We start from the raw sequence: 26212 nt of genomic DNA, 5'->3' as shown, positions 1-26212 counted from the left end.
TAATAACTTTCCCTCCTTCGTTCTCGGGGGCCCGCGTTCCTTTCTCCTTCGTTCTTCTCGGGTGCCCCCGTTCCTTTCCTCACTTCGGTTCTGGGGGGCCCCGTTTCTTTTCCCTTCGTTCTCGAAGGCCCCCGTTCCTTTCTCCTTCTCCTTCGTTCTCGGGGGCCACGTTCCTTTCTCCCTTCGTTCTCGGGGGCCCCCGTTCCTTTACTCCTTCATTCTCGGGCCCCCCGTTCCTTTCTATTCTCCTTCGTGTCTTGGTGGAACCCCGTTCCTTTCTCCGTCGTTCTCGGGGGCCCCCGTTCCTTTCTCCTTCATTCTCGGGGCCCCCCGTTCCTTTCTTTTTCGTTCTCGGGGGCCCTAATTCCTTTCTCCTTCGTTCTCGTGGGGCCCCCTTCTTTTTTCGTTCTTTCTCGGGGGCCCCCGTTCCTTTGTCGTCCCTTCTCGGGGGCCCCCGTTCCTTTCTCGTCCCTTCTAGGGTGCCCCCGTTCCTTTCTCCTTCGTTCTCGGGTGCCCCCGTTCCTTTCTCCTTCGTTCTCGGGGGCCCCCGTTCCTTTCTCGTTCATTTTTGGGGGCCCCCGTTGTTTTCTCCTTCGTTCTTGGAGGGCCCCGTTCCTTTCTCCTTCGTTCTCGGGGGCCCCCGTTTCTTTCTCCTTCGGTGGGCCCCCGTTTCGTTCTCCCTCGTTTCTTCGTTCTCGGGGCCCCGTTCCTTTCTCGTCGTTTCCGTTCCTTTCGTTCTCGTTCCTTTCCTTCGTTCTCGGGGGCCCCCGTTCCTTTTCTTCGGGGGGGCCCCCGTTCCTTCCTCGTTCTTTCTAGGGGGCCCCCGTTCCTTTTTCCTTCGTTCTCGGGGCCCCCGTTCCTTTCTCCTTCGTTCTCGGGGGCCCCCGTTCCTTTCTCCTTCGTTCTCGGGGGCCCCCGTTCCTTTCTCCTTCGTTCTCGGGGCCCCCGTTCCTTTCTCCTTCGTTCTCGGGGGCCCCCGTTCCTTTCTCGTCCCTTCTCGGGGGCCCCCGTTCCTTTCTCCTTCGTTCTCGGGGGCCCCCGTTCCTTTCTCCTTCGTTCTCGGGGGCCCCCGTTCCTTTCTCCTTCGTTCTCGGGGGCCCCCGTTCCTTTCTCCTTCGTTCTCGGGGGCCCCCGTTCCTTTCTCCTTCGTTCTCGGGGGCCCCGTTCCTTTCTCCTTCGTTGTCGGGGGGCCCCGTTCCTTCCCCTTACGTGCTGGGCGGCCCCCGTTCCTTTCCGTCTCTTCGTCTTTCTTCTTCTCTCCTCTTTCCTTTCTCCTTTTTTTTCCTCTTTCCTTCTTTCTCTTTCTCGTCTTCTTCTCTTCTCTTCTCTCCTCTCTTCGTCTTCTCTTCGTCCTTCTTCGTCTTCGTCTCTTCTCTCTTCGTCCTTCTTCTCTCTCTCGTCTCTTCTCTTCGTCTTCCCTCTTTCTTCGTCTCTCGTCTTCTCTCTCGTCTTCTCTTTCTCTCTCGTCTCGTCTTCGTTCTCTCTCTTCGTTCTCTTCTTCTCTTCCTTTCTTTCTCTTCGTCTTCTCGTTCTTCTCTCTTTCTTCTCTCGTTCTTCCTTCCTCTTTCGTCTTCTTCTCTCGTCTCTTTCTCTTCGTTCTTCTTTTCTTTTCTTCTTCGTCTTCTTCTCCTTTCGTTTTCGTCTCTCCTCGTTTTCTCTCTCTCGTCGTTTTCTTTCTTTTCTCCTCTCTCTCGTCTTCTTCTTTCGTTCGTCTCGTCTCTCTCGTCTCTCTCTTCGTCTCGTTCTCGTCTCGTCTCTTCGTCTCTTTCTCTCTTCTCGTTCTTCTCTCTTTCTGTCTCTCTTCCTTTTCTTCGTCTCTTCTTCTTCTCTCTTTCGTCTTCTTTTCGTCTCTCGTCTCTCTCTCTTCTCGTTCCTTCTTTCTCTCTTTCGTTTCTCGTTCTTCTCCCTCGTTTTCGTCTTCGTTCTCTCTTCTCTCTCGGTCTTCTTCTCTTCCGTCTTCGTCTTTCTCTCTTCTTCTCTCTTCTCTTCTCTCTTCTCGTCTTTCTCTCTCGTTCTCGTCGTCTCGTCTCTCTTCGTTCTCTTCTCTCTCTCGTTTTCGTCTCTCTTCGTCTTTCTCTCGTCTCCTCGTCTTCTTCTCGTTTCTCGTCTCCTCTTCTCGTTTTTCTCGTCGTCTTCTCTCGTTCTCGTTCTCGTCTCTCTTCTCTTCGTTCTCGCCGTCTCTTCTCTCGTTCTTCTCCGTCTTCGTGTTCTCTCTTTCTCGTTCTCTCTTTCTCTCTCGTTTTCTTCTCGTTCTCTTCTCTCGTTCTCTCTTCGGTTCTTCTCGTTCTCTTCTCTCTCTCGTTCTTCTCTCTCTCGTTCTCTCTCTCTCTCGTTCTCTCTCTCGTTCTCGATCGGTCGTCTCTCGTTCGTTCTCTTCGTTCTCTCTCTCTCTTCTCGTTCCCTTCTCTTCTTCTTCTTTCGTTCTCTCTCTTCTCGTCGTTCTCTCGTTCTCTCTCGTTCTCGTTCTTCTTTCTCTCCTCTCGTTCGTCGTTCTCTCTCGTTCTCTTCTCTCTCGTCTCTCTCTCGTTTCTCTTCTTTCTCTCGTCTCTTCTCGCTTCGTTCGGTCTCTTCTCTCTCTCTCCGTCTCTCGTCTCTCTAGCTCTCTCCTTCTCTCGTTTCTCTCTCTCGTTCTGTTCCTCTCTCTCTCGTCTTCTCGTCTCTCTCCTCTCGGTCTCGTTCTTCTCTCCTCTCTCTCTCTCGCTCGTTGTCTTCTCTCCTCGTCTCTCCCTCTCTCTCTCGTCTCGTTCCCTCGTTCTCTCCTTCTCTCTCTTTCTCGTCTCTCGTCGTTCTTCTCTCTCTCTCTCTCTCTCTCGTTCTCTGTCTCGTCGTTATCTCTCTCTCTCTCTCGCTCTCTCTCGTTCTTCTCTCTCTCGTCTTCTCTCTCTCTCTCGGTTCTCTCTCGTTCTCTCAGTTCTCGTCTTTCTCTCGTCTCTCCTTCTCGTTCTCTCTCTCTCGTGTCTCTCGTTCTCCGGTCTTCTTTCTCTCGTTCTCGTTTTCTCGTCTCGTTCTCTCTCTCGTTCTCCCGGTCTCGTTCTCTCGTTCTCTTCTCTCTCACTCTCGTTCTTTTATCTCTCTCGGTCTCTTTCTCTCTCGTTCTTCTTCTCGTTCTCTCTCGAGTTCTCTCGTTCTTCGTTCTCTCGTTCTCTTCTCGTTCTCGCTCTTCGTTCGTTCTTCTCTCTCTCTCTCTTTCTCGATCTTCCTCGTCTCCTCTCTTCTCGGTCTCTCTTTCGTTTCCGCTTCTCTCTCGTTCTCGTTCTCTCGTTCTCTTCGTTCTCTCTCTTCCGTTTCTCTCGTTCTCGCTCTCTCGTTCTCTCTCGTCTCGATCTCGTCTCTTCGTTCTCCTCTTCTCGGTCTCGTATCTCTCGTCTCAGCTCTCTTCTCTCTCGTTCTCTCTCGGTCTCGTTCTCGGTCTCTTCGTTCTCCTTCTCTCGTTCTCGGTCTCGTTCTCTCTTCTCGTCGCTCTCGGCTTCTCCTTCGTTCTCTTCTCTCCTCTCTCTCTCTCTCTCTCGTCTCGTTCTCTCTTCGTTCGTCTCTTCTTTTCTCGCTCTTCTCTCCGGTCTTTTCTTCCTTCTCTCTCGGTCTCTCTCTCTCTCTCTCTCGGTCTCTCGTTCTCTCTCTCTCTCTCTCTCTCTCTCCGTTCTTTCTCTCTCTCTCTCGGTCTCTCTCTTCTCTCTCTCGTCTCTTCTCTCTCCTCTCGTTCTTCTTTCGTTCTCTCTCTCTCGGTCTCGCTTCTCTTCTCGTTCTCTCTCTCGTCTCGTTTCTCGTTCTCTCTCTCGTTCTCTTCTCTTCTCTCTCTCGGTCTCTCTCTCGTCTCTTCTCGTTCTCTCTCTCGTTCCTCTCTCTCTCGTTCTCTCTCGTTCTTCTCTCTCTTCTCCTCGTGCTTCTCGTCTCTCTCTCGTTCTCGTCTCTCTCTCGGTTTCTCTCTCGTTCCTTCTCGTTCTCGGCTCTCGTTCTCGTTCTTCCGTCTCTTCTCATCTCTTCTCTCTCTGTTCTCTCTCCTCTCTCTCTTCTTCTTCTCTCTCTTCGATTCCTCTCTCTCTCTCGTTCTCTCTCCTCTCTCGTTCTCTCTCTCTCTCTCGTCTCGCTCGCGTCTTCTTCGTCTCTCTCTCGTTCTCGTCTCTCTCTCGTTTCTTCTCTCGTCTCGTCCTTCGTTCTCGTCTCGTTCTCTCGTTCTCTCTCCTCTCTTCGTCTTCTCTCTCTCTTCTCTCACTTCTCTCTCTCGCTTCTCTCACTCTCTCTCTCTCTTCTCTTTTTCTCTCTCTCGGTCTCTCGTTCTCTCTTCTCTCGGTTCTCTCTCTCCCTCTCTCTCTCTTCTTCGGTCTCTCTCTCTCGTTCTCTCTCTCTCTCTCTTCTCGTCTCTCTCTCTCGTCTCTCGGTCTCTCTCTCGTCGCTCGTTCTCTCGGTCGTTCTCTCTCTCGTCTCTCTCTCTCTCTTCTCGTCTCCCTCGTTTCTTCTCTCGTCTCTTCTCGTCTCGCCTCTTTCTCGTTCTCGTCTCGTTCTCGGTCTCGCTCTCTTCGGTCTCTTCTTCGTCTTCTCGTCTCTCGTCTCGTTCTCTCGTCTCGCTCTTCTTCTTCGTTCTCTCTCTTCTTTCTCGTTCTCTCTCGTCTCTCTTCTCTCGTTCTTCTCTCGTCTCGTTCTCGTTCTCTGTCTTCTCTCGGGCTCGTATCTCTCGTTCTCTCGTTTCTCGTTCTCGTTCTCTTCTCGTTTCGTCTCGGCTCTCGGGCTCTCTCTCTGGTCTCTCTCTCTCTCTCTCTCTCTCGTTCTCTCACCCTCTCGTCTTACCTCCTCCCTCGTTTCTCTCTCCTCTCTCCTCTCTCTTCTCTCCCTCACCTCCCTCCTCCTCTCTCTTCCCCTCGGTCTCCGTGCTCCCTCGTCCTCTCTTCTCACAACTCCTCCGCTCTCCAGCTCTCTCCTCTCCGCGCTCTCATCACACTTCACCCTCTCTCCCTGTCTCTCTTCGTCCTCTCTCCTTCTCGTATCGTCTCCTCGTTCTCTCTCTCGTCTCCCGCTCGCTCTTCCTCTCTCTCTCTCTCTCCCCACCGTTCTCTCTCTCGTACTCCTCATCTCCTTCTCCCGCGCTCTCCCCTCTTCTCGTCTCTTCTCCTGTCTCTTATCTCTCTCCCTCTCGTCTCTCTCATCTCTCTCTCTCTCGCTCTCTTCCTCTCTCTCCTCGGTCTCTCTCTCCCCTCTCTCCTCGATCTCCTCTCCCGCTCAGCGCTCCTCTCACCCTCTCTCTCGCCCTCGTTCTCTCTCTCCACCTCCCGCTACTCGCCTCTGCTCTCTCTCTCGTCTCCTCTCGCTCGATCCCGTTCTCATCGCCATCCCCCTACTCCCTCCTCTCTCGCCCTCTCAGTTCATCTCTCCTCCTCTCTCTCTCCTCTCTCCTCTCTCTCATCTCTCGCTCTCTCTCCCGATCTCTCTCCTCTCGCTCTCTCGGTCCTCTCTCCTCTCTCCCTCCTCCCCACTTCTCTCTCTATCTCATCTCCCTCTCGTCCTCTCCCTCTCATCTCCTCTCATCCTCTTCCCCTCCCATCTCGGTCTCCTCTCTCTTCTCCTACTCTCGTCCTCTCTCTCTCTCCTCTCTTCTACTCTCCGCCTCTCTCTCGTTTCTCTCCCTCGTTCTCCCCTTCTCATCTCTCTCGTCGCCATCCTCTTCTCTCCTCACTTCCCCTCTCTCTCGTCTCGTTCTCCCCTTCTCTCGTTCATCTCCTGTCCTCTCTACCTCCCTCTCGATCTCCTCCGCTCGTTCCTCCCTCTCCTCTATCTCGGTCTCTCCTTCTCTCTTCTCTTCTCTGCCTCTCTCTCTCCCAGCTCTCGCGTTCTCTCCTCTCTCGCCGCCCTCTCTCTCGTCGTTCTCTCCGTCGTTCTCTCTCTCTTCTCCCTCTCTCTTCCCTCTCATTTCTCGTCATCTCGCCTCCCTCCTCTCCTCTCCTGTCCTCTCACTCTCCGCTCTCTCCCCTCCTCAACTCCTCTCGCTCTCCTCGCTCTCCTCTCTCTCTCCCGCTCCTTCTGCGCTCCTCTCTCCTCTCTCTCTACCCGCCTCTCCTCTCTCGTCCTCTCGCCCCCACTCTCTCTCCATCTTCGTGTCTCTCTCCTCTCCTCTCTCTCTCATCTCTCTCGTCTCTGTCTCTCCCTCTCTCCCTCTCGTCTCGTCTCTCTCTCTCTCCTCTACTCGTTCTCTCGTTCTCCTCTCTCCATAATTTATCTCTTCTCCTCGTCCTCTCCTCGCTATCGCTCCGTCCCTCTCTCCTCTTATCTCGTTCTCTCTTCTTCGCTCTCTCATCTCGTCCTCGTTCTCTCTCCTCTCTCCCTCCTCTCTCTCTTCTCTCACTCGTTCATCCTCCTCTCCTCTCTCCCTCTCCTCGCCGCTCCTCTCTCTCCGTCGCCCTCTCTCTGCCTCATTCTCCCTCTCTCACATCCCTCGTCTTCTCGTTCCTCGGTCTCACTCTCTCGTTCTCTCCCATCCCGTTCTCTTTATATCGTTCTCTCTCCTATCCAATCTCTCTCTCTTCTCCCTTTTTCTCATCCTCTCCTTCGTTCTCGTTCTCGTTCTCGACTCTTCCTCCGCCGCTCATCTCTCTCTCTCATCTCGGTCTCTCTCTCTCTCTCTCTCGTCCTCTCTCCCTCTCTCCTCTCCTCCGTTCGCATCTCTCGGTCTCTCTTCTCTCCCTCCGCTCCGTCTCCATCTCGCTCGCATCTCCCGCCCTCGGTCTTCGCTCTCTCTCGTCTTTCTCTCTCGACCTCTCTCGTTCTCCTCTCCCGCTCTCCCCTCTTCCTCTCCCCCGTCCACTCTCCTCCGTCGCCTCTCGTTCGCCTTCTCATCCCGGTCTCATCTCTCCCCCTATCGTCCTCTCTCGCCTCTCCTCCTCGTCTCTCTCCTCCTCTCCTCGCTCTCGTTCTCCCCCCGTCCGCTTCCTCGCTCTCTCATCTCGTCTCTCGATCTCTCCCCCCGTCTCCATCTCTTCTCGTCCTCATCCCTCGCTCTCCTCCTCGTCTCCCTCTCTCTCGGCTCTCCTCCTCCTCTCCCCCTCGTCCTCTCGTCCCTGCTCGCTCTCAATTTCTCTCTCTCCCTCACTCTCATCCCGACTTCTCTCGCTCTCGGTCTCGCTCGCTCCTATCTCTTACTCCCCTCTCTGCTCCCTCTCTCCTCTCCCTCTCTCTCCTCCTCTTCCTCCACCATATCTCTCTCCTCTCCTCCTCGGTCCTCTCCTCTCTCTCTTCTCTTCTCCATCTCCCCTCTCCGCTCCCATCTCGTCTCTGCTTCTCTCTGTCTGTCTCGTTCTCTCTCGCTCTCTCTCCTCTCGGTCCCTCACCTCTCTTCGTTCTCTACTCTCCTCTCTCCCCTCCGCTCTCTCCTGTCTCTCTCGGTCTCGTTTCTCTCTTCGGTCTCTTCTCTCCTACTTCCTCTTCTCTCTCTCTCGTTCACCCCTCTCTCGCTCTCGTTCTCTACCTCTCGCTCCTCAGCCCCGTCTCCCGCTCTCCTTCTCTTCCTCTCTCTCTCCTCGTCTGCCCTCCTCTCCCCTCGTCCTTATCTACTTCTCTCTGCTCTCACTCCTCTCCTCTCTCGTTCCTCCTCTCTTCTCATCCTTCTCTCCCTTCTCTCCGTTCTCTCTCTCTCCCTCATCTCTCTCGGTCTCTCTCCTTCTCTCTCTTCTCTCGTCCTTCTCGTCTCTCTACTCCTCGTCCTTCTCGTCTGCCTCCTCTCTTCTCCTCTCCCGTCCTCTCTCCTCTCGTCCTCGTTCCTCTCGTTCCTCCCTCACCTCGCTCTCTCAAACCCTCTCTACTCTCGTTCGCCTCGATCGTTCGTCCTCTCCTCTCCCGGTCCTCACTCTCGTCTCCTTCCCTCTCCTCTCTCTTCCTTCTCTCTCGTTCCCCCTCTCTCGTCTCTTCTATTCGTCTCGCTCTCCCTCCATGCTCTCGCTCCGCTCCTCGCCTCCCTCGCTCTCTCTCGAACACTCTCTCGGTCTCTCCCCGCTCGTTCTCTCGACGGGCGATCATTCGGACCCTCTCCTCTCTCTCTCTGCTCTCTCCTCTCCCTCCCCGCCTCTCTCTCCTCCCTCGTCTCTCTCGTATCTCCCTCTCCCATCCTGTTCGTCTTCGGTCTCTCTCCTCCATCGTTCTGCCAGGCTCTCCTCTTCCTCTCAATCGCCCTCTCTCGTCTCTCCTCTCCCCCTCTCCTCCACGTTCCTCTCTCTCTCTCATCTCTCATCTCTCGGTCTATAATCGTCATCTCTCCTTTTATTATCTCTCTCCTCTCCCTCTCGGCCCTTCTCTCTCTCGCCCTTCTGTCTCTTCTCTCTCTCGTGCTCGTCTGCTCGGTCATCTCTCTCTCGTCCCACGCCTCTGTTCCCTCTCGCTCTCGGTCTCCTTATCTCGTCTCTCTCTTCTATCTCCGTATCTCATCTTTTTTCTGCTCCTCGCCCGTACTCGACTTTTCTCCTCGTCACGGTCTCACCTCCGTTAGCTCTCTCGCTCCTCTCCTCTCTCTCATCGCGCCTCTCGATCTCGTTCGTCGCCTCCCTCTCACCTCGGCTCTCTCTCGGTCTCGCTCACTCTCTCTGCTCCTCGTTCTCCGCGTCTCGGATCTCTCCTCCTTCCTTCTCCGTCTCTCGTCTCCATTCTCGTCTCTCTGGCTCTCAAGGTCTCGTTCCTCGTTCTCGTCTCCTCTCTCGCCCTCCCTGCTCTCTTCGCTCGGCCCCGTTCGGTCCCTTTCTCCTCCCTCTCGTTCACTCTCGTCATCGCTCTCACATTCTTTCGCGCCTCTCTCTCCTCGCAGCCCTCTCTCTCCCTTCCTCGGCGTCGTCCGTGTCGGCTCCCGTTCTCGGGCTCGTCCGCTCTCGTTCTCTGCATCGTCTGTCTCTCTCTCCGTCTCCTCGTCCTCGCTCCTCCGGTCACTCTCTCTCATCCCTCATCCATCTCTCAGTTCTCCTCGTCTCGTCGTCTCGTCTCGGTACCGTCGATCACTCTCTCACTTCTGGCGTTTTCTGGGCTCCGTCTTCTCTCCCTCGCGCTCCTGCTCCCCGATCTCGATTCTCTCTCTCTCCTCCGTGCTCACTCCTCCCACCCGTTCTCCCTCCCTCTCTCTCAGCCTCCCACGGTCTCGTCTCTCTCTCCGGTCTCGCCCCGTCCCTCTTCCTCTCGTTCGCTCTCACTCCTTCTCCTCTCGGTCTCTCTCCTCTCCTCTCCTCTCTCTCTCATCTCTCGTCCCTCCTCTCTCTGTCGCTCCTCGCTCTCCTCCTCTCTCTTCCTACGCCTCTTTTCCTCTCGTCCTCTCCTTCCTCCGATTTCTCGTTCTCTCCCGCGCTCTTCTCTAATGGCTCTCGGTCCTCTCGCCTCTCGTTATTCTCTCTCATCGGCCTCTCTCTCTGCTTCGCTCTTTCTCATCTCGGTCTCCGTCTCTCTCTCTCGTCTCCGTCGCTCTCTTCTCATCCCTCGTTCCCAGCCCGGTCCTCTCGTTCTCGCGTCTCTCTCTTCTCGCCTCTCTTCTCTGCTCCCTTCTTCATCTTTCCTCTAGCCTCGGATCTCTTCTCTCTCTTCTGCTTAGCTTCTTCGTCTTCTTCTCGGGCTTCTGTCCTCCTCGGCTCTCTCGGTCTCGCCGTCGCTCCTCTCCAGTTCGACTGTCTACTCGGTCTCTCTCTTCACCTCTCTCTCTCTCGTCTTCGCGTCTCCCTCTTCGGTCTCCGGTCTCTCTCTCGATCGATCCCGTGCCTCTCTCTCTCGTTCTGTCTCTCTCTCTCTTCGGTCGTACTTTCTCTTCCTACTCAACGCCCCCTCTCTTCGCTCTCTCGTCTCTTCTCTAGCTGCGTTCTCTCCTCCTCTTCCGTCTCTTCGTTCTCTAGCTTCTCTCGTCTCGAGTCACCTCTCTCTCTCTCCTTCCTCTTCGTCTTCTCTCTGTCGTTCCTCTATTACTCATCTATCTCTCCTCTTCTGCATCATCTCGGTCTCTCGTTCTCTCTTCTTCTACGGTCTTCTCTCTCTCTTCGTCTCTTCTTCAGTCTCTCGTCTCTCTACTCGTCTTCCTCTTGTCGTCCTCCCATTCTCTCACTCTCCCAGATCTCGCTCTCTCTCTCGTTCTCTCTCTCGCTCTGGCTCCTCCTGCTCGTTCCTTCTCTCTAGCCCCGCTCTCGTCTCTTAGTCTTCTAATCTCTTCTTCCACTCTACGTCCCTCGTCTTCCCTCTCTCCTGCTTCTCCGCTCTCGTCGTCCGGCTCGTCTCGTCGATCTTCGAACTTCTTCCGCCCCTCACTGGCTCCTCTCGTTCTCTCTCGCGGTCGTCCTCATACTTCTCTCTCGTCTCTCCTCCTCTCATCTCTCGTCCCCCTCTTCGTCCTCTCTCCCTTCGTCTGCTCGTTCTCCCTCCTATGTCTCCTCATCCGTTCTTCTTCTCTCTCGTCTCTTCTACCCTCTCCCTCTCGTTCTCTCTCTGTCGCTGCTCTGTCTTTCTTCTTCACTTCTCTCCTCGTCCTCCCCTCTCTCCTCTCTCTTCCCTCATCCTCTCTCTTCTGCTTTCCCTCTTCCTACTCGGCTCTCCTCGCCTTCTCTCGTTTCTATCTCGTACGCATCTTCGTCGTCCCGATCTATTCTCTTCCCTCTCGTGCGCCTCTTCCCTCCGTCTCCTCTCTCGGTCTCTTGTCCTCTCTCTCCTCTTTCACTCTGCCTCTCGTCTTCCCTCTCTCGTTCTCTCGCTTTCTCTCGTTCTCGTCTTCTTCTCGTTCGCTCTGCTCATTCCTTCCCTTTCTTCTCGCTGCTCGTTCCTCCGCTCGTCTCTCATTCTCTCCTCTCTCTGCGCTCTCGCTTCGGGTCTCTCCTCGCTCGTCCTCGCGCTCTCTCTCTCCCGCTCGTCTCGTTCTCTCTGTCTCCTTCTCTTCTCTCTCTCTCTCTCGCCTTCTCGTTCGGCCTCTCTTCTCCTCTCTTTCTCTCTCGTCTCTCTCATTCGGTTGCTCTATCTCGTCCTCTCTCAGTACCTCTCTCGCTTCTCTCTCGTCTTCGTTATCTCACTTCTACTCTCTCTCGCCGGCCTCGCTCGTTCTCTCGTCCTCTTCTTCTCTCTCGTCTTCCTCTCTAATCTCTCTCTATCGCTCTTCTCTTCTCACTCTCTCTGTCCTCTCCCATCACTCGTTCTCGTTCGTCTTCTTCCCTCCGTTTCATCTTTCTCCTTCTTCTTCTCTCGTTCTACTGCTATTCTTCTCTCATTCTAAGCTCGTGCTCTCTCCGTCTCTCTCTCTTCTCTTCATCTCCTGCGTCTTCTTCTCTCTCTTCTGTCTCCTTCGTCTGGTCTCGTCTCCTCTCTCTTCTCGTCGTCCTTCATCGTTTTTCTACTCACGTCTCTCTCCTTCTCTCGCATCTCGTTCTCCTTCTCTCTGTCGAGCTCTATCGTCTTATCTCTCTTTCGTGTCTCCGGGTCGTTCGGTCTCTGCGTCTCTCTCTCTACGTTTCCGTTCTTCTATCTCTCCGTTTCCTTCTAATCAACTCGTTCACTCTATCTCTACCTTCTCTCTCGTTCTCTCTCGTTCTCGTTCTCTCTCACTCTGCCTGATCACCCTCCCCCTTTCTCTCGTCTTCTCTCTCGTTCTCTCCGGTCCTCCTCGTTCCTCTGCTCTCGTCATTGTCTCTCTCTTCGTGGCTAATCGATGCTTTCCTCTATCTTCTCTTCTACTTCTTCTTCTCATCGTTACTTTCTTTCTCCTCTTGCTCGCTCTTCTACTTCGTTCTTCTTCTATTCTTCTCTCGTTCTTCTCTTCTTCTCCTCTCTTTCCTCTCGTCTTCCTCTCACCTTTGCCTCTCCCTCTCGGTCTCTCTCTTTCTCTTCAGCTTCTTGTCGCTTCTCGCCCTCTCGCTCTCTCGTAGGTCTTCTCTCACTTCGTCGTCCTTCATTCGCTCTCTCTCCTGTCTCCCTCGTCTCGTTCTCGATCTCTTCTCTTCCTCGTCGTCTCGTCATCGCTCCCTCTCCGTTCTCTCTTGTCTCGTTTCTCTCTCTTCCTCTCCCTTCTCTCCTCTCTTTCGGCTCTTTCTCTCCTCCCTCGGCGCTCTTCCTACTCTCTCTCTCGAATCCTCTCTCCTTCCTCGTTCGTCTCGTCTCTCGCCTTCTTCTCCGTCTCTCGCCGCTATCTCACGCTCTGCGTCTCGTATCTCCGTCCTTCTTCGCTCCTTCGCGCTCTCTTGCTGCCCTCTGCCGCTCTTGTCCCTCTTCTTCTTTCTCTTCTGCGCTGCATCTCTCTCTTCTCTGTCTCTACTCCTCTGCTCTCTGCGTCTCTACTTCTTTCTCGTCCACCGCACTCGTTCGCTCTCCCCGCTCTCCTCCCGTTTCTCGATCGCCGATCTCCCCCTCTTCCGAATCTTCTCCCCGCCTCTCCGCTGTCTTCTCCTCCTCTCTCTCTCTCGCTCTCCTCTCTCGTTCTCTCGCATCTCTTCTCTCTTTCTTCTCTCTCGTCTTCGTCTCTCTCTGTCCGTTCTCTTCGTCGCTTCTTACTCTTCTCTCTCTTCTCTTCTTCGGTGTCGTTCCTTCTCCTCTCGTTCCTCTTCTCCTCTTTCTTCTTTCTTTCTCTTTTCTACTTCGCTTTCTTGTCTTCTTCCCTTCTTTCTCCCTCTTTTTCTCTTCTTTCTCTCGTCTCTCGCCTTCTCGTTTCTCGCTCTTCCTTCTCTCGCCCTGTCTTCTCTTCTCTCTCTCTTTCCGTCTCGCTCTCTCTCTTTCTCTTCTCGCCTCTTCTCTTCTCTCTCGTAGTTCTCTCTCTTCTCTTCTGCTTCTTCTCATTCTCTCCGTCTCTTCTCTCTCTTCCTCCCTCTGTTCTTCTCCTCTTCTCTTCTCTCTTTCTTCTTCTATCGTTCTCTTCTCTTCCTTTTATCGTCTTCTTCTCGTTCTGCTTCTCTCTTCTTTCTCTCGATCTTCTCTCTTCTTCTCCTTCTTCTCGCTCTTCTTCCTCTCTCTTCTTCTCTCTCTTCTTCTTCTCTCTCCTTCCTCTCTCTCGTTCTTCTCTTCTCGGTCTCTCCTTTCATCGCTTCTCTTCTCTCTCCTCTCATTCTCTCGTCTCTCTTCTCTCGCTCTCTTCTTTCTTTCTCTCTCTCGTCTCTCTCTTCTCTCTTCTCCTTCGCCTTCTTTCTCGTCTCTCTCTTCCCTTCTTCTTTCTCTTTCCTCTCGTTCTTCTTCGTCTGCTTCGGTCTCTCTCCCTCTCGTCTTCTTCTTCGGTCTCTGTCTTCTCTCTCTTCTCTTCTTCTTCTCTCTCTTCTCTCGTTCTCTTCTCTCTCTCTCTTCTCTCGTTTCTTTCTTCTCCCTTCGGTCGTCTCTTCTTCTCTTCTCTCTCTTTCTTCTTCTTCTCTCCTTTCCTCTCTCTCACGCTACCTCTTCTTCTCGTCTCCTCTCCCTCGTTTCTCTCTCTTCTCTCGTTCTCTCCTTCTCCTCTTCTCTTCTGCTCTTCTCTCGTTCTCTCTCGTTCTCTCTTTCTCTTCTCTTCTCTCTCTCTTCTTCGTCTCTTATCGTTCTTTTCCTCTTCTCCTCTTCTCTTCTCCTCTTCTCTCTTCTCTCTTCTTTCTCCATCTTCTCTCTCTCTTCCGTCTCGTCTCGCTTCTCTCTCCCTTCTTCTTTCTCTTTCCCTTCTCTCTTTCTTCTCTCTCCCTTCTCGTCTCTCTCTCGCCTCTCTTCTTCTCCTCTTCTCTCTCTTCTCTCTTCTCTTCTTCTTCATCTTTCTTCTTCTCTCTCTTCCTCTCTTCTCTTCTCTCTTCTCTCTTCTCTTCTTCTCGCTTCTTCCTCGTCTTCTCTTCTCTCCCCTCCTTTCTCTCTCTCTCATTCTCTCTTCTTCTCTCTCTCTTTCCTCTTTCTCTCCTCTCTTCTCTTTCCCTCTTTCTCTCCTCTCGTCTCTCACTCTCTCTCTCTCCCCCTTTCTCTCTCTCCCGTTCGTCTCTCCTCTCTCGGCCCGTTCTCCTCATACTTCTCTCTTCTCCTCGTCGCCCTCTCCTTCTTCTCTTTCTTCTCCCGGTCTCTCGTTCTCTCGTCTCATCCTTCTTCTCTTCGTTCTTCTCTCTCTCTCCTCTCGCTCTCTTCCTCTTCTCTCCCTCTCTCTCTCGGTCTCGTCTCCTCTCCTCTCTCTCGTCTTCTCTCTCTTCTCGCTTCTCTCTTCTCCTCTCTTCGTTTCTCTCTCCTCTTCTCTTTCCCTCTCTCTCTCATCTCTTCTCCTTCACCTCTCTCTCCTCTTCTTCTCTCTTCTTCTCTCGTCTTCTTCTCTCTCTTCTCTCTCTCTCTCTCTCTCCTTCTCTCCCTCTCTCTCTCTCTCTCCTCGCTCTTCTGTCTCTTTCGGTCTCTCTCTCCTCTTCTGTCTCGGTCCTTCTCTCTCTCTCTTCTCTTCTCCTGGTCTCTTGCTCGTTCTCTCTCTTCTCTCTCTTCTCCCTCGTTCTCGTTCGTTCTCTTCTCTCCTCGGTCTCATCTCTCGTTTCGTTCTCTCTCTCTCTCTCTTCTCTCTCGTCTCTCGTTCGCGTCTCTTTTCTCTCTCTCTTCTCGTTCTTCTTCTCTCTTTACTCTCTTCTCTCGTCTCTTCTTCTCCTCTTCTTCTCCGGTCGTTCTCTCTCTCTCTCGTCTCTTCTCCTTCCTTCTCTCTTTTCTCCGTCTCTCGTCGTTTCTCTCTCTCTTCTTCATTCTCTTCTCTCTCTCTTCTCTCTCTCTCTTCCTTTCTCTCTCGTTCTCTTCTCTCTCCGTTCTCTCTCTCGGTCTCTCTTCTTCTCTCGTTCTCTCTCTCTCGTTCGTCTCTTCTCTCTCCCTCTCTTCTCTCTCTCTCCTCTTTCTTCTCCTTTTTCTCTCTCTCTCGTCTTCGGTTCTCCTTCTCTCTCTTCCCTTCCTCGTCCTCTTTCTCTTCTTCCTCTTCTTCTCCTCTCGTCTCTCTCTCTTCTCTCGTCTTCTCTCTCTATCTCTTCTCTCGTCTCGTTCTTCTCTCTCGCTTCGTGCTCTTCCTCGTCTTCTCTCTCTCTCTCTCTCTCTTCTTCTCGTCTCTTCTCTCTTTTCTCCTCTTCTTCTCGATCTTCTTCTCCTCTCTCTCTCGGTCTCTTCCTCTCGTCTTTCTCGTTCCTTCTCTCCTCGGTCTCGGTCTCGTTCTCTTCTCGTTCTCCTCTCTCGTTCTCTCTCTCGTCTCTTTCTTCTTCTCTTCTTCTCTCTTCTCTCTTCTCTCTCGTCTCTTCTCTCTCTCTTCCTCCTTCTCTTCTTCTCGTCTCTCTCTCGTTCTCTTCTCTTCTCTTCCTCTTTTCTCTCTTCTCGTCTCCTCTCCTCCTCTCTCGGTTCTCTTCTCCTCCTTCTCTCTCTCTCTTCTCTCTCTCCTCTCTTCTCTCGTCTCTCTCGTCTTTTCTCTCTTCTCTCTCCCTCTTCTCCGTCTCTTTCTCTCTCTCGGTCTCTCTCTCTTCTCTCTCCTCTCCGCCTCTTCTCTCCTCTCTTCCTCCTCTCCCCTCTCTGTTCTCCTCTCTCCTCTTCTCCTTCTCTCTCTCTCTCTCTTTTCGTCTCTTCTCTCTCTTCTCTCTTCTCGTTCTCTCTTCTCCTCTCGTCTCTTCTTCGTCTCTCCTCTCTTTTCCTTCTCTTTTCTCTCTCCTTCTCTCGTCTCTTCTCGTTTCTCCTCTCTCTCTCTCTCTCGTCCTTCTTTCTCTCTCGTCTCTTCTCTCTCTCCGTTATCCCTCTCCTCTTTCTCGTCTCGTCTCTCTCGCTTCTCTCCCGTCCCTCTTCTTCCTCTCTCTCGTTCTCTCTCTCTCGTTCTCTCTCTCCTTTCTCTCTTTCTCCTTCTTCTCGTTCTCTCTCGTCTTCTCTCTCTCGTTCTCTTCCTTCTCTCGTTCTCTGGTCTCGTTTCTCTCCTCATCTCGTTCTCTCCTCGTTCTCTCTCTTCATCTCTTCTCGTTCTCTCTCTCCTCTTCTCTCGTCTTTCTCTCTCGTTTCTCCTCTCTCTTTCTCTCTTCTTCTCTCCTCTCTCTCTCTCTCGTCCTCTCTTCTTCTCTCTCTCTCGTTCCTCTCTCGTTCTTCTTCTTTCTCTTCTTTCTCTCTTCCTCTCTTTTCTCTCGTCTCGTTCTCTTCTCTTCTCGTCTCTCTCTCTCTCTTCTCCGTTCTCTTCTCGTCTCTCGTCTTCTTTCGTCTCTCCTCTCGTTCTCTCTCTCTCTCTCCCTCGTCTCTCCTCTTTCTCCTCTCCCTCCTCTCTCGTTCTTCCTCTCGTCTCGTTCTCTTCTTCCTCTTGTCTCTCTCTCTCTCTCTCTCCCTCCTCTCGTTCTCGTCTTCTCTTTTCGTCTCTCTCTCTCTCGTCTTCTTCTCGTTCTCTCTCTCCTTCTCGTTCTCTCTTTCTCCTTCTCGTCCTCTCTTCTCCTCTTCTCTCTCTCTCTCTTCTCTCTCCTTCTCTCCTCTTCTCTCTCTCTCGTTTCTCTCTCTCTCGTTCGCCTCTCTCTCTCTTCTCTCTCTCCCTCTCGTCTCTCTCCTTCTCCTTCTCTCTTCTCCTCGGTTCTTCTGTCTCTCTCTCGTTCTTTCTCTCTCTCTCTCTCGTTCTCTCTCTCTGTTCCTTCCTCTTTCTCTCTCGTTCTCTCTCGTCTCCTTCACTCTCTCTTTCTCGGTCTCTTCTTTTTCGTTCTCTCTCGTTCTCTCTTTTTCTTCTCGTTCTCTTTCTTCTCGTCTCCTCTCTCTCCTTCTCTTTCTCTCTCGGTCTCGTTCTTCTTCTCTCTCTCTCTTCCCTCTCCTTCTCGTTCTTCTCTCGTCTCGGTCTCGTTTCTCTCTCTCTCTTCTCTTCTCTTTCTCCTTCTCTCTCCTCTCTCCTTCCTCGTTCTCTCTCTTTCTCTTTCTTCTTCTTCTCTCTCTCGTTCTTCTTCTCTCTCGTTCTCTTTCTCTTCTCGTTCTCTCGTTCTCGTCTTCTCTCCTCTTTCTCATCGTCTTTCTCTCTCGTTCTCTCTCTCGTTCTCGCTCTCTTTCTCGTTCTCGTTCCTCGTTCTCGTTCTCGTCTCTACTTCTCTCTCGCTCTCGTTCTCTCTCTCTCTCTCTCTCGGTCTCGGTCTCGTTCTCGTTCTTTCTCGTTCTCCTGCCTTTCCCCTCTCTCTCGTTCTCTCGTTCTCCTCTCCGTCTCCTTCTTCTCTCTCGGTCTCGTTCTCGTTCTCTCGGTCTCGTTCTCTCTTCCTCTCTTCTCTTCTCTCTCGTTCTCTCTCTATCTCTCTCGGTCTCGTTCTCTCTCTCCTTCTCCTCTCTCTTCGTCTCTCTTCTTCTCTCGTTCTCGTTCTCTCTCTCTCTCCTCGTTCTCTTTTCCTCTCTCGGTCTCTCTCTTCTCTCTCAGTTCTCTCGTTCTCGTCTCTCTCTCTTCTTCTCTCTCGTTCTCGTTCTCTCTCTCTCTCTCTCTTCTCTCTCTTCTTCTCCTTCTCTCTTCTCTCTCTCTCGTTCTCCGTTCTCTCTCTTCTCTCTCTCTCTCTCGTTCTCTCTCTCTCTCTCGCATCTCCTCTCTCTCGTTTCTCGTTCTCCCTCTCCTCTCTCTCTTCTCGTCTTCTTCTCTCTCTCCTCTCTCTCTCTCTCGTTCTCCTCTTCTCGTTCTCTTCTCTCGTTCTCTCTCGCTCTTCTCTTCTTCTCCGTTCTCTCTCTTCTCGTTCTCTCTCTCGTCTCTTCTCGTTCTCCTCTCTCTCGATCTCGTTTTCTCTCTCTCGTCTCTCCTTCTCTTCTCTCTCTCCTCTCGATCTCCTTCTCTCTCGTTCTCCTCTCTCTTTCTTCTCTCGTCTCTCTTCTCGTTCGTTCTCTCTCTTCTCGTTCTCTCTCTCCTCTCGTTCTCTCTCTCGTTCCGTCTCCCCCTCTCCTTTCTCTTCTCGATCTTCTCTCTTCTCTCGTCTCTCCTCGTTCCTTCTCGTTCTCGTCTCTTTCTCGGTCTTCTCTTCTCTCTCTCTTTCTCTCTCTCTTCTCTCTCTCTTCTCGTTTCTCTCTCGGTCTCTTCTCGTTCTCTCTCGTCTCATCTCTCGTCTCTTCTCTTTCTCTCGGTCTCGTTCACCTCTCGTTCTCTCTTCTCGTTCTCCTTCTCTCCTTCTCTTTCTCTCTCTCTCTCGTTCGTCTCTTCTCGTTCTCCTCTTCTCCTCTCTCTTCTTTCTTCTCTCTTCTCGTTCTTTTCTTCTCTCTTCCTCGTTCTCTCGTTCTCTCCTTCTCGTTCTCTCCTTCTCCTTCTCTCTCTCCCTCCTTCTCTCTCGTTCTCTTCTTCTCTCTCCTCGTCTCGTTTCTCCGTCTCGTTCTCGTCTCCTCTCTCTCTCTCTTCTCTCTCTCTCTTCTCTTTTCTCGGTCTCGTTCTCTCTCTTCTCTTCTCGTCTCGGTTCTCGTTCTCTCTTCTTTTCTCGTTCTCTCTCGTTCTCTCGTTCTCCTCTCGTTCTCGTTCTTCTCCTCGTCTCGTTCTCTCTCTTTCGTTCTCGTTCTCACTCGTTCTCTCTCTCGTTTCTCGATCTCCTCTCTCTCGTTCTCTTCTCTCTCTCTCGTTCTCTCTCTCTCTCTCGTTCTTTCTCGTTCTCTTCTTCTCTCTCGTCTCTTCTCTCGTCCTCTCTCGTTCCCTCTCGTCTCTCTCTCGTTCCTCGTTCTCTCTCTTCTCTCTGTTCTCTCTCTTCTCTCTCTCTCTCGTTCTCGTCCTCTTCTCGTCTCTCGCTCTCTTTCGCTCTCTTGTGCTCTCTTTCGCTCTCTCTCGTCCTCTCGATCTCTCTCGCGTTCTCTCTCGTCTCTTCTTCTTCTCTCGTTCTTCGTCTCCTCTCTCTCGTTCTCTCGTTTTCTCGTTCTCTCGATCTCTCTCTCTCGTTCTCTCCTCTCTTTCGTTCTCTCTCTCCTCTTTCTCGTTCTCTCTCTCCTCTCGTTCTCCTTCTCGTTCTTCTCTCGTTCTCTCGTTCTTTCTCGTCCTCTCTCTCTCTCTCTCGATCTCTTTCTCTCTCTCTTCTCGTCTCTCTCTTCGATCTCGTTCTCGTTTCTCGTTCGTTCTCTCTTTCTCTCTCGTTCTCTCTCTCGTTCTCTCCTCTTCTTCTCTCTCTCTTCTCTCGTCTCTTCTCTCGTTCTCGTTCTCCTCGTTTTCTCGTCTCTCTCTCTCTCGTTTCTCGTCTCTCTCTTCTCTTCTCTCTCCTCTCTTCTCGGTCTCGTTTCTCGATCTCCTTCTCCCTCTCTTTCTCTCTTCTTCTCGTTCTTCTTCTCTCTCTCGTCTTCTCTCTTCTCTCTCGTTCTCTTCTTTCTCTCTCGTTCTCTCTCTCCTCTCTCTCGTTCTCTTCTCGTTCTCTCTCGTTTCTTCGTCCTCGTTCTCCTCTCTCTCTCTCTCTCTCTTCTCTCTCTCCTTCTTCTCTCTCGTCTCGTTCTCTCTCTCTTCTCGTTCTCGTTCTCTCTCTCGTTCTCTCTTCTCTCGTTCTTCCTCCTCTCTCGGTCTCGTTCTCTCGTTCCTCTCTCTTCTCTCTCTTCTCTCTCTCTCTCGTTCTCTCGTCCTCGTCTCGTTCGTTCTTTCTCTTCTCTTCTCTCTCTCTCTCGTCTTCTCTCGTTCTCTTCTCTCTCCTTCTCTCGCTCTCTCTCGTTCTCGTCTCTCTCGTTCTCGTTCTTCGTTCTCTTCTCTCTCGTTCTTCTCTCTCTTCCCCATCTCTCTCGTTCTCTCTCGTCTCTCTCGTTCTCTTCTTCTCTCTCTCTCTCGTTTCGTCTCTCTCGTTCTCTCTCGTCTCGTCTCGTTCTCTCGGTCTCGTTCTCGTTCTCCTCGTTCTCGTTCTCGTCTCTTCGTCTCTCGTTCTCTCGCATCTCGTTCTCTCTCATCTCGTTCTCTCTCTCTCCTCTCGTTCTCGTCTTCTTCTCGTCTCGTTCTCGTTCTCTCTCTCTTCTCTTCTCTTCTCTCTCTCGTTCTCTCTCTTTTTCTCGTCTCGTTCTCGGTCTTCTCGCCTCTCTCCTTCTCGTTCTCTCTCTTTCGTCTTCGTTCTCGTCTCTCTCTCCTCTTCTCTCTCTTCTCTCTCTCGCTCTCTCTCTCTTCTCTCGTCTCTCGTTCTCTCTCGGTCTCGTTCTCTCTCTCTCTCTCTCGTTCTCTCTCTCTCGGTCTCTCTCTCTCTCGTCCTCGTTCTTCTCTCTCGTCGGTCTCTTCTCTCGTCTCGTTCTCTCTCGTCTCTTCTCTCGTTCTCTCTCGTTCTCCTCTCTCTCTCGTTCTCCTCTTCCTTCTCTCTCTCTCTCTCCTCTCCTTCTCTCGTCTCTCTCGCTTCTCTCGTCTCGTTCCTCGTCTCGTTCTCTCGTCTCTTTCTCGTTCGTTCTCCTTCTCTCGTTCTCTCTCCTCTCCTTCGTTCTCTCGTCTCTCTCCTCTCTCGTCTCGTTCTCGTTCTCGTCTCGTTCTTCTCTCTCTCGTTCTCCTCTCTCTCTCTCTTTCTTTCTTCTCTCTCTCTCGTTCTCGTTCTCGTTCTCTCCTTCTCGTTCTTCTCGTCTCGTTCTTCTTCTCCGTTCTCTCTCGTTACTCTCTCGTTCTCGTTCCTCCTCGTTCTCTCTCGTTCTCGTTTCTCTCTCTCGTTCCTCTCTCGTTCTCGTCTCTCTCTTCTCTCTCGTGTTCTCTCGCCTCTCTCTCTCGTTCTCTCTCTCCTCTCTCTCGTTCTCTCGCTCCTCTCTCTCGTCTCGCTTCTCGATCTCTCGTTCTCTCGTTCTCGTTCTCGTTCTCTCATCTCTCGTTCTCTCTTCTCTCGTTCTTCTCGTTCTTCTCTCGTTCATCTCATTCTTCTCTCGTTCTCTCGTTCTCTTCTCTTCGTCTCTCTCCTCTCGTTCTCTCTCTCCTTCTTTTCTCGTTCTTCTTCTCTCGTTCCTCGTTCTCTCTCTCTCGTTCTCTCTCTCCTGTCTCTCGTTCTCTTCGTTCTTCTCTCTCGTTCTCTCTTCTCTCGTTCTCGTCTCGTTCTCTCGTCTCTCGTTCTCTCGTTCTTTCTCTCGGTCTTCGTTCTCGTTCCCGTTCTCCTCGGTCTCTCGTTCTCGTTCTCTCTCGTTCTCTCTCTTCTCCCTCTCGTTCTCTCTCCTCTTCTTCTCGTTCTTCTTCTCTTCTCTCTTCTCTCGGTCTCGTTCTCGTTCTCGTTCTCTCGGTCTCGTTCTCGTTCTCTCGTTCTCGTTCTCTCGTTCTCGTTCTCTCGGTCTCGTTCTCTCGGTCTCGTTCTCGTTCTCTCGTTCTCGTTCTCTCGTTCTCGTTCTCTCGGTCTCGTTCTCTCGTTCTTCTCTCGTTTTTCTCTCGTTCTTCTCGTTCTTCTCGTTCTCGTTCTCTCTCTTCTCTTCGGTTCTCATCTCTCCTCTCTCTCGGTCTCTCTCGTTCTCTCTCCGTCCGTTCTCTCTCTCTCTCCTTCTCGTTCTCGTTCTCTCTCTCTTCTCGCTTCTCTCTTTTCTCCTTCTTCTCCCTCTCTCGTCTCGCTCTCTCTTCTTCTCTCTCATTCTCCCTCCTCTTCTCTTTCTCGTTCTTCTCGTTCTCTTCTCTCCTTCTCGTTCTTTCCTCTCCTCTCTCGGTCCTTTCTCTCTCTCGTCGTCTCGTTCTCTCGTTCTCTCTTCGTTCTCTCTTCTCGTTTCTCTTCTCTCTCTTTCTTCTCGTCTCTCGTTCGTTCTCCTCTCTCGTTCTCTCGTTCCTCGTCTTCTCTCTCGGTCTCGTCTCGTTCTCCTCTCTCTCGTTCTCTCTCGGTCTCTCTCTCGTTCTCTCTCCTCTCTCTCCTCCTCTCTCGTTCTCTTCGTCTCGTTCTCTTCTCTCTTCTCGTCTCTCTCTCTCTTTCTCTCGGTCTCTCTTCTTTTCTTCTCTCTCCTTCTCGGTCTCGCTCTCGTTCTCTTCTTCTCTCTCGTCTCGGTCTCGTTCTCTCGTTCTTCTCTTCTCGTTCTCTCCTCTCTCTCGTCCTCTCGTCTCTCTCGTTTCTCTCGTTCTCGTCTCTCGTCTCGTTCTCTCTCTCTCTTCTCGTTCTCGTTCTCTCTTCCTCTCTCTTTCTCTTCTCGTTCTTCCTCTCGTCTCGTTCTCGTTCTCTCTCTCGTCCTCTCTCTCGTTCTCTCTCTCGTTCTCTCTTCTCTCTCTCTCCTCGTTCTCTCTCTCCTCTCGGTCTCTTTCTTCTCTCTCTCTCTCGGTCTTTTCTCTTCTCTCGTTCCGTTCTCTCTTCTCCTCTCGGTCTCGTTCTCTCGGTCTCTCTTCGTTCTCTCTTCTCTCTTCTCTCTCTCTCTCTCGTCCGTTCTTTCGTCTCTCTCCGTTCTCGTTCTCTCGTTCTCGGTCTCCTCTCTCGATCTCTCTTCTCTTTCTCGTTCTCGTTCTCTTTCTCTCTCTCTCGTTCTCTCGGTCTCGTTCTCTCGGTCTCGTTCTCTCGGTCTCGTTCTCTCTGTCTCGTTCTCTCGGTCTCGTTCTCTCGGTCTCGTTCTCGTTCTCTCTCGGTCTCTCTTCCTTCCTCGTTTTCTCCTTCTTCTCCTCGTTTCGTTCTCGTCTCCTCTCTCTCTCGTTCCTCTTCTCTCTCGTTTCTCTCTCTCTCGGTCTCGCTTCTCGTTCTCGCCGTTTCTCTTCTCTTCTCTCTCTCTCTCGGTCTTTTCGGTCTCTCTTCTCTCTTCTCTCGTTCTCTCGTCTCTTCTCTCTCGGTCTCGTTCACTCTTCGTTCTCGTTTTCTCGTTCTCTTCTCTCGGTCTCTTCTCTCCTCTCTTCTCGTTCTCTCTCTCTCTCTTCGCTCTTCTTTCTCTCCTCTTCTCTCGTTCTCGTCTCTCTCGGTCGTTCTCTTCTCTCTGTCTCTCTCCTTCTTCTCTCCTCTCTCCTTCTCGTTCTCGTTCTTCCTCTCGGTCTCGTTCTCTCGTTCTCGTTCTCTCTCTCCTCGTTCTCTCTCGTTCTCGTCTCTCTCTCTCTCTCTTCTCTCTCGTTCTCTCTCTTCTTCGTTCTCCTCTCTCGGTCTCCTCTCGTTCTTTCTCCTTCTCTCGTTCTCGTTCTCCCTCTCGTTCGTCTCTCTCTCGGTCTCTTTTTCTCGTTCCTCGTCTCTCGTTCTCCGTTCTCGTTCTCTCTCTCTCGTCTCTCCTTCTCGCTCTCGTTCTCCCTCTCTCTCGTTCATCTCGTTCTCTCCTTCTCTCTCTCTCTCTCTCTCTCGGTCTCGTCTCCTCGTTTCTCCTCTCGTCTTCGTCTTCTCTCGTTCTCGTTCTTCTCTTTCTCGTTCTCGTTTTCGTTCTCGTTCTCTCGTTCGTTCTCGGTCTCGTTCTTCTCTCTCTTCTTTTTCTCGGTCTCTTCTCGGTCTCCTTCTCTCGTTCTCGTCTCTCTCTCGGTTTCTCTTCTCCTCTTCTCTCGTTCTCGTTCTTTCTCTCGCTCTCTCTCTTCCTCGTTCCTCTCTCGTTCTCGTTCTCTCTCTCGTTCGCGTTCTCTCTCGTTCTCTCTCGTCATCTTTCTCTCGTTCTCTCTCTCGGTTCTCTTTCTCTTCTCTTCTCGTTCTCGTTCTCTCGTCTCCTTCTGTCTCTCTCGTTCTCGTTCTCGTTTCTCTTTCCGTTCTCTTCTCTCTCCCCTTCTCTTTCTCTCTCTCTTTCCCTCTCTCCTCTCTTCTCTCTCTCCCTCTCGTTCTCTTCTCTCTCTCCCTCTCGTTCTCTTCTCTCTCCTCTTTCTCGGTCCTCTCTCTCGTCTTCTCTCTCTCGTTCTCGTTCTCGTTCTCTCTCGTCTCTCTCTCGTTCTCTCTCCTTCTCTCTCTCTCTTCCTCTCTTCTTCTCGATCTCGTTCTCTTCTCTCTTCTCTCTCTTCCATCTCTCTCTCGATCTCTCTCTCGATCTCTTCTCTCTTTCTCTCTCTCGTTCTCGTCTCTCGTTTCTCTCTCTTCGTTCTCTCTCTCGTTCGTTCTCTCTCTCTTTCTTCCTCTTCTCTCGGTCTCTTTCGGTCTCTCTCTCGGTCTCTACCTCGTCTCTTTCCTCTCTCTTCTCTCTCTCTCTCTCGTCCTCTCTCGTCTCTCTTCTCTTCTCTTCTCTCTCTCTCTTTTCTCTCGTTCTCTCTCTTTTCTCTCGTTCTCTCTCTCGTTCTCTTTCTCTCTCTCTCTCTCCTCTCTCGTTCTCTCTCTCGCTCTCGCTCTCGCTGTCTCTCTCTCGTTCTCGTTCTCTCGGTCTCGTTCTCGTTCTCTCGGTCTCGTTCTCGTTCTCTCGGTCTCGGTCTCGTTCTCTCTCTCTCGTTCTCTCTCTCTCGTTCTCTCTCTCTCGTTCTCTCTCTCTCTTCTCGTTCTCTCGTTCACCTCGTCTCTCTCGTCGTTCTCTCTCTCTCTCTTCTTCTCTCCCTCTCTCTCTCGTTCCCTCTCTCTTCTTCTCTCTCTCTCTCTCCTTCTCCTCTCTCGGTCTCCTCGTTCGTTCTCTTTCTTCTCTCCGTTCTCGTTCTCGTTCTCGGTCTCGTTCGTCTCCTTCTTTCTCTCTCGTTCTCTCTCTTCTCTCTCTCCTCGTTCTCTCTCTCTCGTTCTCTCTCGGTCTCTCTTCTTCTCTCGTTCTCTCGTTCGTTCTCCTCTCTCTCTCGTCTCGGTTCTCTCTCTCGGTCTCTCTCTCTCGTCTTCGTCGTCTCTCTTCTCGTTCTTCTCTCGTCTCGTTCTCTCTGTCTCGTTCTCTCTCTCGTTCTCGTTCTCGTTCTCTCTCTCTCTCTCGTCTCTCGTTCTCTTCTCTCGTTCTCGTCTCTCTTCTTCTCTCTCGTTCTCTCTCGTTCTCTTCGGTTCGTTCTCTCGTTCTCGTTCCTCTCTCTCTCGGTCTTTTTCTCCTTCTCCGTCTCTCTTCTCTCGGTCTCGTTCTCTTCTCGTCTCTCTTCTCGTCTCCTTCTCGTTCGTCTCTTCTCGGTTCTTTCTCGGTCTCGTTTCTCTCTTCTCTCGCGTTCTCGGTCTCTCTCGTTCTCTCTCGGTCTCTCGGTCTCTCTCTCGGTCTCCCTCGGTCTCTCTCGTTCTCTTCTCTTCTCTCTCTGTCTCGGTCTCGTTCTCTTTCTCTCTCTCTCCTCTCGTTCTTCTCGGTCTCTCTCGCTCTCTTCTCTCTTCTCTTCTCTCTCTCTCGTTCTCGCTCTCGTTCTCTTCTCTTGTCTCGGTCTCGTTCTCTCTCTCTCTTCTTTCTCGGTCTTTTCCTCTCTCTCTCGCTCGTTCTTCTCTCGTCTCGTTCTCGTTCTCGTCTCCTTCTCGTTCTCTCGGTCTCTTCTCTCGTTCTCTCTCGCTCTCTCGTTCTCGTTCTCTCTCGTCTCTCTTCTCGTCTCTTCTCTCCTTCTCGTCTCCTTCGTTCTCGTTGTCTCTCTCTCGTTTCTCCTCTCTCGTTCTCTCTCTCGTTCTCACTCTCTCTCGTTCTCGTTCTCTCGTTCGTTCTCTCTCTCGTTCTCGTTCTCTCGTCCTCGTTGTCGTTCTCTCTCTCGTCTCCGTCTTTCTCGTTTCCTCTCTCTTCTCGTTCTTCTCGTTCTCTTCTCGTCTCTCTCGTCTCTCGTTCTCCTCTCTCTCTCTCGTTCCCTCTTCTTCGGTCTTCTCTCTCTCGTCTCTCTCGTCGGTTCTCTCGTTCTCGTTCTCTCCTCTCTCTCGTCTCTTCTCTCTCTCTCTCTCTCTCTCTCTCGTTCTCTCTCTCTCGGTCTCGTTCTCTCTCTCTCGGTCTCGTTCTCGTTCTCTCTCTCTCGGTCTCGTTCTCGTTCTCTCTCTCTCGGTCTCGTTCTCGTTCTCTCTCTCTCGGTCTCGTTCTCGTTCTCTCGGTCTCGGTCTCGTTCTCTCTCTCTCGTTCTCTCTCGTTCTCTCTGTCTCGTTCTCGTTCTCTCGTTCTCGTTCTCTCGTTCTCGTTCTCGTTCTCTCTCTCCCTCTCGTTCTCTCTCTTTCTCGTCGTTCTTCTCTCTCTCGGTTCGTCTCTTCGTTCTCTCGTCCTCTTCCTCTCGTTCTCTCTTTCTCTCGGTCTCGTTCTTCTCTTCTCTCTCTCTCTCGGTCTCGTTCTCTCTCGGTCTCGTTCTCTCTCTCTCGGTCTCGTTCTCTCTCTCTCGGTCTCGTTCTCTCTCTCTCGGTCTCGTTCTCTCTCCTCGTTCTCGTCTCTTCTCTTCTCTTCTCGTCTTCTCTCGTTCTTTCTCTCTCTCTCTCTCGTTCTCTCTCTCGTTCTCTCTTTCTCTCTCTCGTCTCGTTCTCTCTCGGTTCCTTCTCGTTCTCGTTCTCTCCTCGTCTCGTTCTCTCTCTTTCTCGTCTCCTCTCTCTCTCGGTTCTCGTTCTCGTTCTCGTTCTTTCTCTCGTTCTCTCTTCTCTTCGTCTCTCCTCTTCTCGTTCTCTCTCGTCTCTTCTCTCGTCTTCTCTCTCGTTCTCGTTCTCGTTCTTCGTTCTCTCTCGTCTCGTTCTCTCTCTCTCTC

At 52.1% G+C, this 26212-nt stretch overlaps 1 protein-coding gene across 1 annotated transcript in view; it reads right to left on the bottom strand.

The window, feature by feature from the left end:
* Positions 1 to 17969, bottom strand: part of LOC143022590 (uncharacterized) — a gene marked incomplete at its 5' end in the record, with an annotated part of 23196 nt that extends 5227 nt beyond the window's left edge. The window contains 8 exons of the mRNA XM_076180887.1: positions 2232 to 2520; positions 4636 to 4719; positions 11859 to 11898; positions 11941 to 11993; positions 15392 to 15550; positions 16398 to 16455; positions 17536 to 17639; positions 17877 to 17969. Coding sequence (XP_076037002.1) covers positions 2232 to 2520; positions 4636 to 4719; positions 11859 to 11898; positions 11941 to 11993; positions 15392 to 15550; positions 16398 to 16455; positions 17536 to 17639; positions 17877 to 17969 — 880 coding nt within the window. The remainder of the gene's footprint in view (positions 1 to 2231; positions 2521 to 4635; positions 4720 to 11858; positions 11899 to 11940; positions 11994 to 15391; positions 15551 to 16397; positions 16456 to 17535; positions 17640 to 17876) is intronic.
* Between the last annotated feature and the right edge of the window lie 8243 nt (positions 17970 to 26212).

This window comes from Oratosquilla oratoria, unplaced genomic scaffold, assembly GCF_046742065.1.
Source record: "Oratosquilla oratoria isolate Oo_2021 unplaced genomic scaffold, ASM4674206v1 SCAFFOLD123, whole genome shotgun sequence".
Taxonomy (NCBI): domain Eukaryota; kingdom Metazoa; phylum Arthropoda; class Malacostraca; order Stomatopoda; family Squillidae; genus Oratosquilla; species Oratosquilla oratoria.
Note: the sequence above shows the minus strand (reverse complement) of the source record. Positions and strands in the feature narration are given on the sequence as shown.